Raw genomic sequence first — 16,429 nt, 5'->3', positions numbered from 1 at the left:
TTCTAATCAATTCCATACAATTATATGTTTCAGGGCGGAATATTCTAATCATTCAATTAACAGATAAATCCCATCAACACTATTCTATTCTACTGTATCTTAATCTATGCCGCTCTGACTTTGCTCGTCCATATATTTATATATTCTTAATTCCATTCCTTTACTTAGATTTGTGTGTATTGGGTATATGTTGTGAAATTCTTCGATATTACTTGTTAGATATTACTGCACTGTCGGAGCTAGAAACACAAGCATTTCGCTACACCCGCAATAACATCTGGTAAACACGTGTATGTGATCAATACAATTTGATATGATTTGATTTAAATGCATTTCAATGTTAATTTGTGGAATTTCTTTCCTTCTTAATGCGTTTGAGCCAATCAGTTGTGTTGTGACAAGGAAGGGGTGGTATAGAGAAGATAGCCCTATTTGGTAAAAGTCCATGTCCATATTATGGCAAGAACAGCTCAAATAAGCAAAGAGAAACGACAGTCCATCATTACTTTAAGACATGAAGGTCAGTCGATCCGGAATATTTCAAGAACTTTGAAAGTTTCTTCAAGTGCTGTCGCAAAAACCATCAAGCGTTATGATGAAACTGGCTCTCATGTGGACCTCCACAGGAAAGGAAGACCCAGAGTTACCTCTGCTGCAGATGATAGGTTTATTAGAGTTTCCAACCTCAGAAATGGCAGATTTCAAGTAACAGACACATCTCAACATCAACTGTTCAGAGGAGACTGCATGAATCAGGCCATCATGGTCAAATTGCTGCAAAGAAACCACTACTAAAGGACACCAATAATAAGAAGAGACTTACTTGGGCCAAGAAACACAAGCAATGGACATTAGACCGGAGGAAATCTGTCCTTCGGTCTGATGAGTCCAAATTTGAGATTTTTGGTTACAATCGCTGTGTCTTTGTGAGATGCAGACTAGGTGAACGGATGACCTCCACATGTGTGGTTCCCACCGTTAAGCAAAGCTGCCATCAAGGCAAAGGGGGTGGCTACTGTGAAGAATTTATCATCAAAAATATATTTTGATTTGTTTAACACTTTTTTGGTTACTACATGATTCCATCTGTGTTATTTCATAGTAGTGATGCCTCTAGCACTGTGATGCAGTGCCTTAGACCGCTGCGCCACTTGGGAGGCCCCTGTTTTCCAACAGAGATGGTTAAAAAGTAACTGGATTTAGCTTTCTTAATCTAGATAGTACATCTGTTTCTCTATTGTCTGAAAGACTGCCAGTCCACTACAGAGTCTGTTTTCCTTGCTTTGGCCCAGATCTTATTTTTATTTTATTTTTATTATTTAACCTTTATTTAACTAGGCATGTTAACTTTGACTTTGACTCTGAATAGTTTAAAAGGGGCATGTTTATCTGCCAGAGGAATAAATATGGAGGATGCATATTCTAGAGCCAACTCAGGGTCAGGAATACAGGAGACAGTGGCTAAATCAGAGTAAGAACATGCCATGTAAAAACCCTTGAGGAGAAAACTTGCTGTTTCGTATCTCTAATACATACTATGGGACAATGATCACTGAGATCATATGCAAATACTCCATTATACAAATATTTACTGGGGTTATTAGTAAGAATTAAATCAGAAGTCAACAGAGTTTTTCACATTTAGCTGTGTGGGTTTTGAGATCAATTGAGTCAGATTAAAATCAATGCATATACTTTTAAATTCATCTGAGGCCGGGATAGCCAGTCCAGATTCAAATCCCATAAAATGACCAACTCCGAGGACAGAAAATGTGTTAAACACTCAGATATAGCATTAATAGCATCCACCATGGCAGCAGGGGGGACGGTAAATCCCAGTAACAACAATGTGTATTCTGGTTTATGGACACATCTACAACCAGGTGATCACATTTATTGGGAACAAAAATATTTAAAGATTGGGACACCATGAAATTAGATTTTACATTATGGCCACTTCTCCCCTTTTTTGTAATCAGTCACAAATAAATAAATTATAATCATTTACTTCAATGTCTTTGTCAGAGACAGAACCATTTAACCATGTTTCAGAGAGAACCAGAAGTCCTTTACCCAAATGTCAAAAATACTCATCGAATATTCAGAAATGTATTAAAATAATTATATGTATCCACCAATCCAAAGAGAGGAATAGGCGGAAGCTTGACACCCCGCCGTGCTTCTTTGTGGACAACGACTCCTATTGTTTTTGGGAGGAGAGACGAGTATCTTGTCAGTATATCCACAATCTTTGCTAGCGCTGGAAGCATAGGGAGCGGCACGAGCAGCGAAAACGTCATAACCTCATCCAAAAACATGGCAGGCGTTGGATGAACATAAAATGTTAATATCTTTGGCTGAGTGATAAAAAAATCGGCCTCAGCGACAATTATTTAAATAATCCAATGGTTGTTTTGTGCACAGAGGTGATGACTAAAGTGTCTAATTAGGCATTTTCTAATCTGACTTCTCTATGTGGCTGTCTATGGAAATTGTCTTTCTGGGTCGGGCTTCAGTTAAACTGCAGTATCAAAGGAAAACTGTAGGAGCAGTCGAAATACTGGCCCCTTGGTTTGACAGCAATAAACCCGTGATGTAAACATGATACATCACGGTTTTAATGCTGTAAAACCAAGGGGCCAGGATTCCGGTCTAGAAGCATGGCTTCGACTGCTCCTACAGTTTTACTTTAGTAAATTGTGATTGACTGACTGATCTAGAATGGAAGGAAGGAGTGGGTGCTCAACCAAAGTGAGTCTAGGTGATGGCTCACCACAAACAATTATTGGTTTTAGTAAGCAAGTTTAAAAGATTGACGTTTCGGCCTTCAGAATAAACACAAAGGGAATGGACAAGTTAATATAGGGCAGGGGTGGGCAATTCCAGTCCTCGAGGGCCTGATTGGTGTCACAGTTTTTCCCCAGCTCCAGCTAACACACCTGACTCCAATAATCAGTTAATCATGATCTTCAGTTTAGAATGCAATTTGATTAATCAGCTGTGTTTGCTAGGGATGGAGAAAAAGTGTGACACCAATAAGGCCCTCGAGGACTGGAGTTGCCCACCCCTGATATAGGGCATGGGGAAGACAATTAGGGAGAAACTCTATTCATCTCACGTCCTGACCATAGAAAGCCTGTATTTTCTATGGTAGAGTAGGTCAGGGTGTGACTAGGGGTGTTTAGTCTAGTTTATTATTTCTATGTGGGGTTCTAGGTTTATTTTTCTATGTTGGTGTTTGTGTATGATTCCCAATTAGAGGCAGCTGGTAATCGTTGTCTCTAATTGGGGTTCATACTTAAGTTGCATTTTTTCCACCTGTGGGTTATGGGATATTGTTTCTGTGTAGTTGCCTGTTTAGCAATGCATTATCGTCATGTTTATTTTGTTTTGTATTTGCTTAAGTTTCACGTTCATTAAAATTATGTGGAACTCAACGTACGCTGTGCCTTGGTCCGACCATCATTATTATGAACAACGTGACAATTCAGCTGGTGGTGCTAATGAGAGATGGAGTGGTACAGGGTGGTACTCAGGGTGTGGGGTACTATGGTCAATGTCTCCACCAAGTGATGAGATACAGAAGTCTAAGCTCCCTCCATGTGTAAACATTAAGTACAAATGGGGGGGCACTGGACCAAAAAAGGGATGGGGCCCTTCACAAAAGCATACTATAGTCCTTCTCTAGGTTAAGATCTCTGGGGACTAAAGTCTCTAAGGAATGGATCCAGAACGTCTCTCTGGACCTTCAGTGTTTGTCAACATCACCACCGCGTTTGTTTTTGCTGACTTGTTCAATTCCAAACTAAAATAACTCACAAAGCGAGTGTCCCCGCTATTTGAAATGGAGGGCCACTGTGCTGTTGGGGTCAGCACATCGAATGGCACTTTGGTGCTCACCCATTCTAGTCTGTAACTCCCTTGAGGTCTCTCCTACGTAAAATAAGCTACACTGGCAGCGAATCACATAGATCACGTTGTGAGAATTGCAATTGATGGTACTTTTGATTTTTATGTCTCGACCCTATCTGGGGTGCGAGAAACTAATTATACGTTGGGTGTACTGGCAGGTTGAATAAAGGCACATGGATAAATATATCTGTTATATACATGTATTAATTATGAAGAACATGGAAAAGTTTATATACATTTTTCCATTGCATAATAAAACAGTTTTAACCATAACATCCAACAGAATTCATTCCAATGTGTTCCACAAGCCAAAGTAGAGAAGGATGACTTACTGTTCACTCAGTTAATTTACAAGTCTCAAATATATAATTTCATTTGAAACAGGTTTGTTTCTCATAATCATTTAGTTTGAATTCAATTTCATAGAATTTCATCATAAGAATGTATTTGTCACCGGCTCTGAGTAAGAGTAAGAGAAACTAAAATCAGCATGTGTTCCAAATATTTTATCCCAGTGGCTGAAGTATGGTGCAAAGTTCTTGTTGAGTTTCTGATGGTGCACATCATCCTTGCTGGGCCCTCGATAAATACTGAAGGGTATCAGACGAGATGTGGACCAAGGAAAATCATAACCGCAGTGATCCTCCACGGACACATAGACATGGAGCACCATAAAGACCCACGTGGTGAGAAGGTGGCATCTCAGCATGACAGGATTCAGGGTGGTCCAAAAGCACACTGTGACCAGCTCCCACCCTCCCAGGCATTGTGTAGCCAGAACAAAGGGAGCTGAGTAGTTGTGGTGGATTGCATGGAACGTGATGTACAACCAGTGGTGCAGCAGGTGCCAGATGAAGTACTGGAAGTCAAAGAGCAGAAGGTTTCCCGTCACTCCAGTGATGAGCTCCACTAGGGTTGGGACTTGGTCTGGTAGTGTCACCGGTGGTCTCCATGTCCACTGAGCCACACTTGCAGGAAGCACAAGGAGCATATGGTTATGCAGACTAATGCCAGCACAATGCAATAGCATGGAAGGTGTTGGCCGCCGGCTCGGCTGGATCTTGAACTCTGGACCCATGGCCATCTGTCCCCTATGATGTCACATGCCAGGAAGGGGAGGCAGAACACAAAGTATGAAGACACAGTCAAAACAATGGGGAAAAGAGGAGACCTCAAAGAGTCCCTGTGATTGGGCCTGACACTGTTCCAGAGAGGCATTTCCCAGGTCGATTCCCAGGCCTGAAAATGTATCTACTACTAGATCCATCCTGCTTTTGTAAAATAAAGAATGTAAATGGTGTTCATTCCCTTGTACTTAACGTGTAATAAATGTGAATGTGGAAGCCAGGTGCATTGACCAATAAAGACTGCTCCTTTCCCTGAATGTCCAATATCAACTAACATGGTGCTAAATTATTTATATTGTAACTCTTTTCATTCTCAGGTTATACAACAGTTAGGGATGTAATGTATATGTAATGTATACCAATGACTTGATTGTTAGTATGTGTGCAGGCCTACCGGTAGTATTCCATTACATTTCTCCTTTGATTATTTTCACTAGCACACAAAATGCGTTATTATTATACATTAGGTTATTCAATTAATCACAGATTATCCTCAGGTTCTCCTCATTAAATTTTTGTTAGTATTGTATGAGTTTTTATGAGTAGTCCTACTGTATAAAAAAAATCATGACAGCTGTGATGGAAACAGGAAATGTCTGTACAATTTTATACATTTTCCGACAGATAATTTGTTTGTTCAACATGGTGGGATATTTTTGTGTTGATGAAATTAATTATGCGCAAATATTGATATAATAACCATCATATCGAAGTAAATTTGGTTTGTTGTTTCAGGAGTCGTAGTCGGAGGACCATACAGTTTATTAGGCTAAAGATAAAATACATTATTATGAACTTCACAGGGTTGTGAAAGTGCAAGGTTCTCTTGGTGCTCCTTTCCAATAAATATCGAGGGTCTTATTCTTGTAACATGCTGATCGATGCTTGGTACAGTTGAAAATGCGATTCCATCCAATTGTTGACACATTTTCATGTGAGTATTCTAGAATCCGCATCTGAAAATATGCGCATTTTCCCACCAGTGGCGTGTTTCCACAAAATTGACCCGTTGCGGATAATATCAGTGCATAATGACGTAGTGCACACGAAAATTACTTTTTCGCTTCAGTTTTCATGTACAGAATAAAAATAAAAAGTTCAATGTGTTTCCATCGCATTTTCAACTGTACCAAGCATCGATCATCATGTTACAAGAATAAGACCCTCGATATTTATTGAAAAGGAGCACCAAGAGAACCTTGCACTTTCACAACCCTGTGAAGTTCAGTCTATGCAGCAATTTATGGTGCGAGCTGTGTCCATCTCACTCCATACCAGGAGAGGGCAATAAAGTATAAGAATTGTATTCACTGCCCATGCCAGAGGAAGGAAAAACAACGTAAGCCATTGGACTTTGGCAGCAGCTACTGTATCTACTGAATGCAACAAAGTAACATCAGCTTTACGGATACAAACGTATAGCAAATAGCTACATGGAACGTTCACCTGTAAACAGCGTTGAGGTACGTTATTACGTTATTAAAAGATGTAATAGTGTTGTTGGGTTAACTCATTCAAAATAAGTGCCATATTTTGATATTTTAGCTGGTCATGGCTAGAAGGGATGCAGTTATTTGTCAAAGTGACGTTAAAAGTCGCATCGATGATACTTTTTAAATTTTAGATAACACTAACCCCTTTTTTAACCTTATCCCAGTTCTCCTAAGTAGTCACTGCTGACATTAGCTGCTTCCCATCTAGTCAAAACCATTTAATGTGTGTTATGATTTCGCTAGCTAGTAGTAGTAGGCCTACAGTACAGAAGATGGACACTGGAGGCTATTTCTAGTGAAATAGGTTAGTCTGAATACAGTGCATTCGGGAAGTATTCAGACCCCTTCACTTGTTCCACATTTTGTTACGTTACAGCCTTATTCTAAAATTGATAAAATAGAAATGTTTGTCATCAATCTACACACTACCCCATGTTGACAAAGCGAAAACAGAAATACCTTATTTACATAAGTATTCAGGCCATTTGCTATGAGACTCAGGTGCATCCTGTTTCCATTGATCATCCTTGATGTTTCTACAACTTGATTGGAGTCCACTTGTGGTAAATTCAATTGATTGGACATGATTTGGAAAGGCACACACCTGTCTTTATAAAGTCCCACAGTTGGCAGTGCATGTCGGAGCAAAAACCAAGCCGTGAGGTCGAAGGAATTGTCCGTATAGCTCAGAGACAGGATTGTGTCAAGGCACAGATTTGAGGAAGGGTACCAAAACATTTCTGCAACATTGAAGGTCCCCAAGAACACAGTGGCCTCCATCATTCTTAAATGTAAGAAGTTTGGAACCACCAAGACTCTTCCTAGAGCTGGCTGCCCGGCCAAACTGGGCAATCGGGGGAAGGGCATTGGTCAGGGAGGTGACCAAGAATCTGATGGTCACTCTGACAGAGTTCCTCTGTGGAGATGGGAGAACCTTCCAGAAGGACAAGCATCTCTGCAGCACTCCACCAATCAGGCCTTTATTGTAGAGTGGCCAGACAGAAGCCACTCCTCAGTAAAAGGCACATAACCCACTTGGAGTTTGCCAAAAGGCACCTAAAGACTCTCACACCATGAGAAACAAGATTATCTGTTCTGATGAAACCAAGATTGAACTCTTTGGCCTGAATGCCAAGCGTCACATCTGGAGGAAACCAGGCACCACTCATCACCTGGCAAATACCATCCCTACAGTGAAGCATGGTGGTAACCTGCTCAGGACCTCAGACTGCGGCGAAGGTTCACCTTCCAACAGGGCAATGACTCAAAGCACACAGCCAAGACAAAGCAGGAGTGGCTTTGGGACTTGAACTTAATAGAACACCTCTGGAGATACGTGAAAATAGCTGTGCAGTGACGCTCCCCATCCAACCTGACAGGGCTTGAGAGGATCTGCAGAGAAGAATGGAAGAAACTCCCCAAATACAGGTGTGCCAAGCTTGTAGCATCATACCCAAGGAGGGATATTTCTGTTTTATATTTTTAATACATTTGCAAAAATGTCTAAACCTGTTTTTGCTTTGTCATTATCGGGTATTGTTTGTAGATTGATGAGGGGTTGAAGAACAATTGAATTCATTTTAGAATAAGGCTGTAATATAACAAAATGTGGAAATAGTCAAGGGGTCTGAATACTTTCCAAATGCACTGTATATCTGATGACAAACTACATTTTGTATTTTTTTGTTTCAGTGATGGTCTTTTCAGTGTTTCCTACTTTGTACTCCCTGCACGTTTTCATGAATGTCATAACAAGAGTTATTTTCTATAGGTATCACCAGAGAGCAATGGGCATTCTGTCGCCCTGTGTCACAATGAGGAAGAGAGCAGGAATCAACCAGCACATGGTGGCCCTCAAGTCCAGCTGTGTCGTTTCTACTCACAGGGACGGCACTGTAACTTTGGGAGGAAGTGCCGCTTCCTCCATCAAAGAGGAGATTCCACCACCCTCACTCAGGGGAAGGTAGAGAACAGGACAAACCAAAGGTCAGAACAGGAGAACCAAAGAGGGACAGGCCCTCACAGCCACCCTGGAATCACATCGCAGAATCCAGCGATTGACAGCCCTGGAGATGTAGGCCACAGGCTGCCCTCCAAACCAAGGGCTGCTCCAACCAGAGGTGAGAGGGCCAACAATCGCCGGCCCTGTCGCTATTTTCTCTCTGGGTGCTGCACCATGGATGATAGATGTCACTACTGGCACCCACCACAGTTTCCCCTTGTTGACGACCAGCCTGTAGGAGTCGGAGGCAGGCCCAGGGTGCCCCATGACCCCCCTCCCAGTGCCCTTCAGGTGGTCAAACTGAGTGACCTGACTGACAATATCACCAAACAACTACGGGACACTGAGATCAAGCAGCTGATAAAGCGTTTTCCTAAAGAACAGCTTATTGTGCAGGAACGGAGCGACGGCCAAGTCACCTTCTACCGAGCCACAGTACAGCCCACTGATCCAGACTGGGTAAACATTGTCTGCATTATTCCAATCCACAATACAAGGCCTCAAAGGTCATTGTCTTTTTTCGTTTCTACTATGATATAGTTTTATGAACATCATAGGAATGTTACAACATGGAAAATTGTGCATAAAAACATGCTGACTCACTCCTTATACTGTTTTTCAGCCTTTTGACTTGAAAGATGTTGACATAATGGTGAGCTTTCCGGAAAAGTACCCAGAAGAGGTAAACTCAAATCTTTGACCTACGAACCTCATCTGTTTGATTATAATCCTATTGTGTCTAGAGCTAAGACTCAAGGTGCACATTTTTTTTGTTATTTTTTTCTCCAGGTATTTACATTAGATATACCACTGGACCAGGACTTGCCATCAGTTATGGGAAGGTGAGAGAAACTTTATTTTATTTTCAATGGCTTTTGTTTGGATAAATTTTTCTCAATGTGTCCGTCCACATAGACATGTTGTAACACTCATACATACATATATATATATATATATATACAGTTGAAGTCTGAAGTTTACATACACTTAGGTTGGAGTCATTAAAACTAGTTTTTCAACCACTCCACAAATTTCTTGTTAACAAACTATAGTTTTGGCAAGTCGGTTAGGACATCTACTTTGTGCATGACACAAGTAATTTTTCCAACAATTGTTTACAGACAGATTATTTCACTTACAATTCACTGTATCACAATTCCAGTGTGTCAGAAGTTTACATACACTAAGTTGACTGTGCCTTTAAACAGCTTGGAAAATTCCCGAAAATGATGTCATGGCTTTAGAAGCTTCTGATAGGCTAATTGACATCATTTGAGTCAATTGGAGGTGTACCTGTGAATATATTTCAAGGCCTACCTTCAAACTCAGTGCCTCTTTGCTTGACATCATGGGAAAATCAAAAGAAATAAGCCAAGACCTCTGAAACAAATTGTAGACCTCCACAAGTCTGGTTCATCCTGGGAGTAATTTCCAAACACCTGAAGGTACCACGTTCATCTATACAAGCAATAGTACGCAAGTATAAACACCATGGGACCACGCAGCCGTCATACCGCTCAGAAAGGAGATGTGTTCTGTCTTCTAGAGCTGAACGTACTTTGGTGCGAAAAGTGCAAATCAATCCCAGAACAACAGCAAAGAACCCTGTGAAGATGCTGGAGGAAACAGGTACAAAAGTATCTATATCCAAAGTAAAACGAGTCCAATATCGACATAACCTGAAAGGCCGCTCAGCAAGGAAGAAGCCAGTGCTCCAAAACCGCCATAAAAAAGTCAGACTACGGTTTGCAACTGCACATGGGGACAAAGATCATACTTTTTGGAGAAGTGTCCTCTGGTCTGATGAAACAAAAATATAACTATTTGGCCATAATGACCATCATTATGTTTGGAGGAAAAAGGGGGAGGCTTGCAAGCCGAAGAACACCATCCCAACTGTGAAGCATGGGGGTGGCAGCATTATGTTGTGGGGGTGCTTTGCTGCAGGAGGGACTGGTGCACTTCACAAAATAGATGGCATCATGAGGAAAGAAAATTATGTGGATATATTGAAGCAACATCTCAAGACATCAGCCAGGAAGTTAAAGCTTGGTCGCAAATGGGTCTTCCAAATGGACAATGACCCCAAGCATACTTCCAAAGTTGTGGCAAAATGGCTTAAGGACAACAAAGTCAAGGTATTGGAGTGGCCATCACAAAGCCCCGATCTCAATCCTATAGAACATTTGTGGGCAGAACTAAAAAAGCGTGTGCGAGCAAGGAGGCCTACAAACCTGACTCGGTTACACCAGCTCTGTCAGGAGGAATGAGCCAAAATTCACCCAACTTATCATGGGAAGCTTGTGTAAGGCTACCCGAAACGTTTGACCCAAGTGAAACAATATAAAGGCAATGCTACCAAATACTAATTGAGTGTATGTAAACTTCTGACCAACTGGAAATGTGATGAAAGTAAAATATTAAAAATAAAAGCTGAAATAAATCATTCTCTTTACTACTATTCTGACATTTCACATTCTTAAAATAAGTGGGGATCCTAACTGACCTAAGACAGGGCATCTTTTCTAGGATTAAATGTTAGGAATTGTGAAAACTGAGTTTAAATGTATTTGGCTAAGGTGTGTGTTTGTGTGTGTGTGGATATGTCCCTTTTTCAGGACCCTGTGTTTCAAAGATAATTCGTAAAAATCCAAATAACTTCACATATCTTCATTGTAAAGGGTGTAAACACGGTTTCCCATAATTGTTCAATAAACAATTAATGAACATGCACCTGTGGAAAGGTCGTCAAGACACTAACAGCTTACAGACGGTAGGCAATTAAGGTCACAGTTATGAAAACTTAGGACACTAAAGAGGCCTTTCTACTGACTCTGAGAAACACCAAAAGAAAGATGCCCAGGGTCCCTGCTCATCTGTGTGAACGTGCCTTAGGCATGCTGCAAGGAGGCATGAGGACTACAGATGTGGCCAGGGCAATAAATTGCAATGTCCGTACTGTGAGACGCCTAAGACAGCGCTACAGGGAAACAGGACGGACAGCTAATCGTCCTTGCAGTGGCAGACCACGTGTAACCACACCTGCACAGGATCGGTACATCCGAACGTCACACCTGCGGGACAGGAATAGGATGGCAACAACAACTGCCCGAGTTACACCAGGAACGCACAATCCCTCCATCAGCGCTCAGACTGTCCGCAATAGGCTGAGAGAGGCTGGACTGAGGGCTTGTAGGTCTGTTGTAAGGCAGGTCCTCACCAGACCTCACCGGCAACAACGTCGCCTATGGGCCCAAACCCACCATCGCTAGTCCAGACAGGACTGGCAAAAAGTGCTCTTCACTGACGAGTCGCGGTTTTGTCTCACCAGGGGTGATGGTCGGGTTTGCGTTTATCGTCGAAGAAATGAGCGTTACACCGAGGCCTGTACTCTGGAGCGGGATCGACTTGGAGGTGGAGGGTCCGTCATGGTCTGGAGCGGTGTGTCACAGCATCATCGGACTGAGCTTATTATTACAGGGAAGACATCCTCCTCCCTCATGTGGTACCCTTCCTGCAGGCTCATCCTGACATGACAATGCCACCAAGCCATACTGCTCGTTCTGTGCGTGATTTCCTGCAAGACAGGAATGTCAGTGTTCTGCCATGGCCAGCGAAGAGCCCGGATCTCAATCCCATTGAGCACGTCTGGGACCTGTTGGATTGGAGGCTGAGCGCTTGGGCCATTCCCCCCCAGAAATGTCCGGCAACTCGCAGGTGCCTTGGTGGAAGAGTGGGGTAACATCTCACAGCAAGAACTGGCAAATCTGGTGCAGTCCATGAGGAGATGCACTGCAGTACTTAATGCAGCTGGTGGCCACACCAGATACTGACTGTTACTTTTGATTTTGACCCCCCCCCCCCCCCCCCCCCCTTTGTTCAGGAACACATTACTCAATTTCTGTTAGTCATATGTCTGTGGAACTTGTTCAGTTTGTCTCAGTTGTTGAATCTCATACAAATATTTACAAATGTTAAGTTTGCCTAAAATAAACGCTGTTGACAGTGAGAGGACGTTTTCTTTTTTTGCTGAGTTTATATATCCCAGTAATTGTGGCACAGTGATGCCGAAACGTTGGTGATAAATTACTGGGAGTTCATATATAGTGTGCACGACTCTCTTTTTTTTAATAGGTTATAGTTTATTCGCTGTTAATCAGCACCTCTACATACAATAATTGTCTCTGGGTGTGCGCCAGCTCATGGTTTTTTATTCACATAGATATGTTGAACAAGCCTCACTGGAATGGCTACAGGCTAAACATGCCACCAATCAGCTGATGGGTAAGGTGGAGCTGCTCTTCCGGCCCTTCCTTCGCTGGTTGGATCGCAGCATGGAAAGACTGTTCACTGAGGGAGCGAGGCAGGTGAGACTGTAGACTGGTATAAAAACAGAGTTCCAGTTATGTTAGTCTACTTAGTATGATATCCTTCTGGTAACCTCTGTTTTCCATGAGAGACTGTGGTGATGTTATGAATTCTCTGTGTTGTATTAGTTTATTTCCTTAAAACTACTTAACAACTTGACAGCAGCGTTCTAATCCTTTCTCTCTTTTAAATCTCTCCTCAGTTGAAAAAAGACATGGAGATAGCAAAGGCTGGAATTCAGTTTGTGCCATACCAGCAGCTCCAGGCAACCGTGTGCAAAGAGCCTGCCGCTGATGACACGCCTGACCCGGTCCTCCACATGGCAACTGATGAGGAGAGCAGAGAAGGAGAAGATGAGGAGTGGAAAAAACTATTGTACCCTGGCTGTGATGATGATGATGATGGTGGTGTTAGTGATGAAGAGGACCAGGGGAATGTGGAGAATATTAAGCTCAGTGAGCCCCGCAGAGGAACAGAGGTGAAGCTGCTTGGCCTGAGGCTGGGAGAGGGCATGGCGACCGTGGTTGCCACACAGATCACTGTGTGTCTGCAGTGCAGCAGGTGAGCAGACAGACTGTCCTCCACTGATGCCATCTACTGTAGCCTACACTGTATCTCACATTTTCCCCTTGGAATATTGCCTATAGGAGGAAAGATTAAACTTATCTGCAGTATTTTTTTTTTGTGTTGATGGGACTTGGAGATGTGACAAGTGTGTGTCTGTCTGGCCTGTGTGTGTTGTTTGCAGGTGTAAGGTGACAGCAGATCTGACTCTAAATGGCAGGAACCCCTGCACGGCCCAGTGTGAGAAGTGTAACGCAGGGATCAGTGCTGCTTTCAGACCCAGCATGCTGCACCACTACAGTGACGTCCTGGGCTATCTGGACCTGGGCACCGCTGCTCCTGTGGACCTGGTCCTGCAGGACTGTGATCTGGTCATTGTCTGCCTCAACTGCTCCAAAGAGGGACCTGTGAAGGTCACCAACACTCTGTTCATTGCTCCATTCTTGTCTTATGATGATGAAAGTATTTATATCTGGGTGAAGTTTTGATCTAAGACGGTCTGTTCTGTTATTTGATTAGTCTGATTTGGTGTATTATTTTGTCTGCAGAACCTTTTGTATGGCCAGAGCAAGGAGTTCAACTGTCAGCACTGTCACAGCAAACTCAGCATCCTGGTTGACAGCACACGATTCCAGTACATTCCGCCACGCAAAGAGAAAACCGGTCAGAAACAAAGGCCTGTAGTATGATTTTAATGATGAAATATGGAAGAAGGTTAAACAGCTGTTTTGGCTATTCTGTCTGTAATACATAGTTGACTGTACTGTACAGGGCATAGTGACTCTTCACTGACCTATCGGCGTAACATAAGGGACCCTGCCATACAGATGGGGAAACCACTACCGGAGAAGGGATCCTGCAAACACTACAGACAGAGTCATCGCTGGCTCAGGTTCTTAGCCACCTCTTTCCCTTTAACATCATTTTGTGTTGCCAAAGTAAACTTTGCTGGTGAGTGACATCCCATGGGTGTGCTCTCAGGTTCTCATGCTGTGGCCGGGCCTACCCCTGTGACGTGTGTCATGACGAGGACCAGGACCACCCCATGGAGCTGGCTACCAGGATGATCTGTGGTCACTGCTGTAAAGAGCAGGTAAGCTGCCTGGATGGCTAGAGTAGTGCATCTCCATATGCTAACCCTAAACTGCTGTTGTCCTTACTTGTAGCCGTACAGCAATGGGAAGCCCTGTGTCAGCTGTGGAGGCATGATGACGAGAGGAGCCTACACCAGTCACTGGGAGGGAGGACTGGGCTGCAGGAGCAAAGTCAAAATGAGCAGGTACTATACTGTACACGCACGCATACCGATGTCTAAACACATCATCTTACTTTAAAAATAAATTGCATTATATTTTTGTTCAAACCTGATGAAATTGTGCATTCATAAATCTATTTTCTCTAATTTACAGAAATGATAAACACAAGTATGCCAACACAAACAAAACAATTTCACGGAAAGCAGCCAGCGAAAAGAAATAATCAGAGACAACATGTTAACGTTGTGGCAGTGGTTGATCAGGCTTGCTCTGTGTGATTCAAGAGCAACCCTTCTATCAATGCATTATTGATTTCTAATAAATCAAGTATTGTAATGTTATCCAGCTGATGTGATTGGTGAGAAGTGTTAACATTGTTGTGAGGATTGAGCCTCGGTCCTGGAGTAGCACTCAGCCTTGTTGCCCTGGTGTGAACATGCAGCAGAACACTCTCCGGCACAGTACAAGTAACCCTGGTGCTTGTGCTCATTGTAATCACAGACAATCCCATTATGTTTCTTATCTCTGTAACGGCCTTTCCAAGTGCCTTGTAAAATCAATGCAATGCCCTACATTTACAGTAGACTCTTTAGTGTTGCCACTTTGCCAATTCTCTCACAATTTAACACACTCATCATTTAAGGAGGAGTGCTATCCCACCGGGCACAATCGTCAGTTCAACGTTTAGTTTTGATTTACATTTGGTTGAGTTGTCAACTAATGCGAATTCAATGTAAAATCAACAAAAAATGTCACTGTGTAATTGGATTTAGGTTTGACAAAAATACAAAATTCCCTTACTTTGACTTTTTGCCAATCCGATCAGTTTCCCACGTTGATCTATGGGATCAGTGTCCCTAAACCGGGACAGTTGTTGCTCAATATTCAATAGTGTGACTAGAATGACGTTGTAAACAACAGTGACTTAGACATGTCTTATGGCCAGAAAGCTTAAATTCTTGTTCATCTAACTGCGGTGTCCAATTTACAGTAGCTATTACGACAACAAAAATACCATGCTATTGTTTGAGGATAGTGCACAACAACAAAACACATCATGGCAACTGGTTTGATACATTCACCTCTGAAGGTAAATAATGTACTTACATTCAGTAATCTTGCTCTGATTTGTCATCCTGAGGGTCCCAAAGATAGTGTAGTCTTGTTTGAAAAAATGTATTCAAATATAGGAACTGGCTCCACCCCACACTGCTTCCATCTTGTGGACAACATCTAAATTACACCTAAAATCCTATTTGAGTGTATGGCCTTTCTCTTGCTTTTCAAAGATGATGGAACAATTTTTTTTATTTTTAAACACATGTTTTTTGTTTGTATTATATTTTACCAGATCTAATGTGTTATATTCTCCTACATTCATTTCACATTTCCACAAACGTCAAAGGGTTTCCTTTCAAATGGTATCAAGAATATGCATATCCTTGCTACAGGCAGTTAGATTTGGGCATGTCATTTTTGGCGAAAATTGAAAAAAAGGGTTGAACCTTTTTAATCATCACAATTTTTTGTTGTTGAAATGACGTGGAAACGATGATGATTCAACCAGTTTTTACCCAATGGGATGCAACTGTGTTCTGTTTCTCAGAACTGTGTTTTTGTGTCTTTTAGGTGGGCAGGCTAGACAAAATCTTGGGAGTTTGACCATGGCATCTGGATAGAATAGCTGTGACAGGTTTGCTCCCTTGA

At 42.3% G+C, this 16,429-nt stretch overlaps 2 protein-coding genes across 2 annotated transcripts; one reads left to right on the top strand and one right to left on the bottom strand.

The window, feature by feature from the left end:
- Positions 1-4,197: 4,197 nt before the first annotated feature.
- On the bottom strand, positions 4,198-5,130 carry ch25hl1.2 (cholesterol 25-hydroxylase like 1, tandem duplicate 2). The gene is given in 2 exon segments (XM_071327752.1): positions 4,198-4,980; positions 4,983-5,130. Coding segments are annotated over 2 exon segments (783 nt in total). The 3' UTR covers positions 4,198-4,345.
- Positions 5,131-6,310: 1,180 nt separating this feature from the next.
- On the top strand, positions 6,311-15,063 carry LOC139584692 (uncharacterized). Its single transcript, XM_071416813.1, has 12 exons — positions 6,311-6,502; positions 8,304-8,993; positions 9,157-9,216; positions 9,324-9,376; positions 12,757-12,901; positions 13,105-13,463; positions 13,651-13,879; positions 14,015-14,129; positions 14,238-14,358; positions 14,448-14,559; positions 14,633-14,745; positions 14,876-15,063. The coding sequence occupies exons 1-12, from the start codon at positions 6,473-6,475 to the stop codon at positions 14,943-14,945; spliced, it is 2,097 nt and encodes a 698-aa protein (XP_071272914.1). The 5' UTR covers positions 6,311-6,472; the 3' UTR covers positions 14,946-15,063.
- Positions 15,064-16,429: the final 1,366 nt, after the last annotated feature.

This window comes from Salvelinus alpinus, chromosome 9 (assembly GCF_045679555.1).
Source record: "Salvelinus alpinus chromosome 9, SLU_Salpinus.1, whole genome shotgun sequence".
NCBI classification, from domain to species: Eukaryota; Metazoa; Chordata; class Actinopteri; order Salmoniformes; family Salmonidae; genus Salvelinus; species Salvelinus alpinus.
This window is presented reverse-complemented; position numbering and strand designations above follow the sequence as displayed.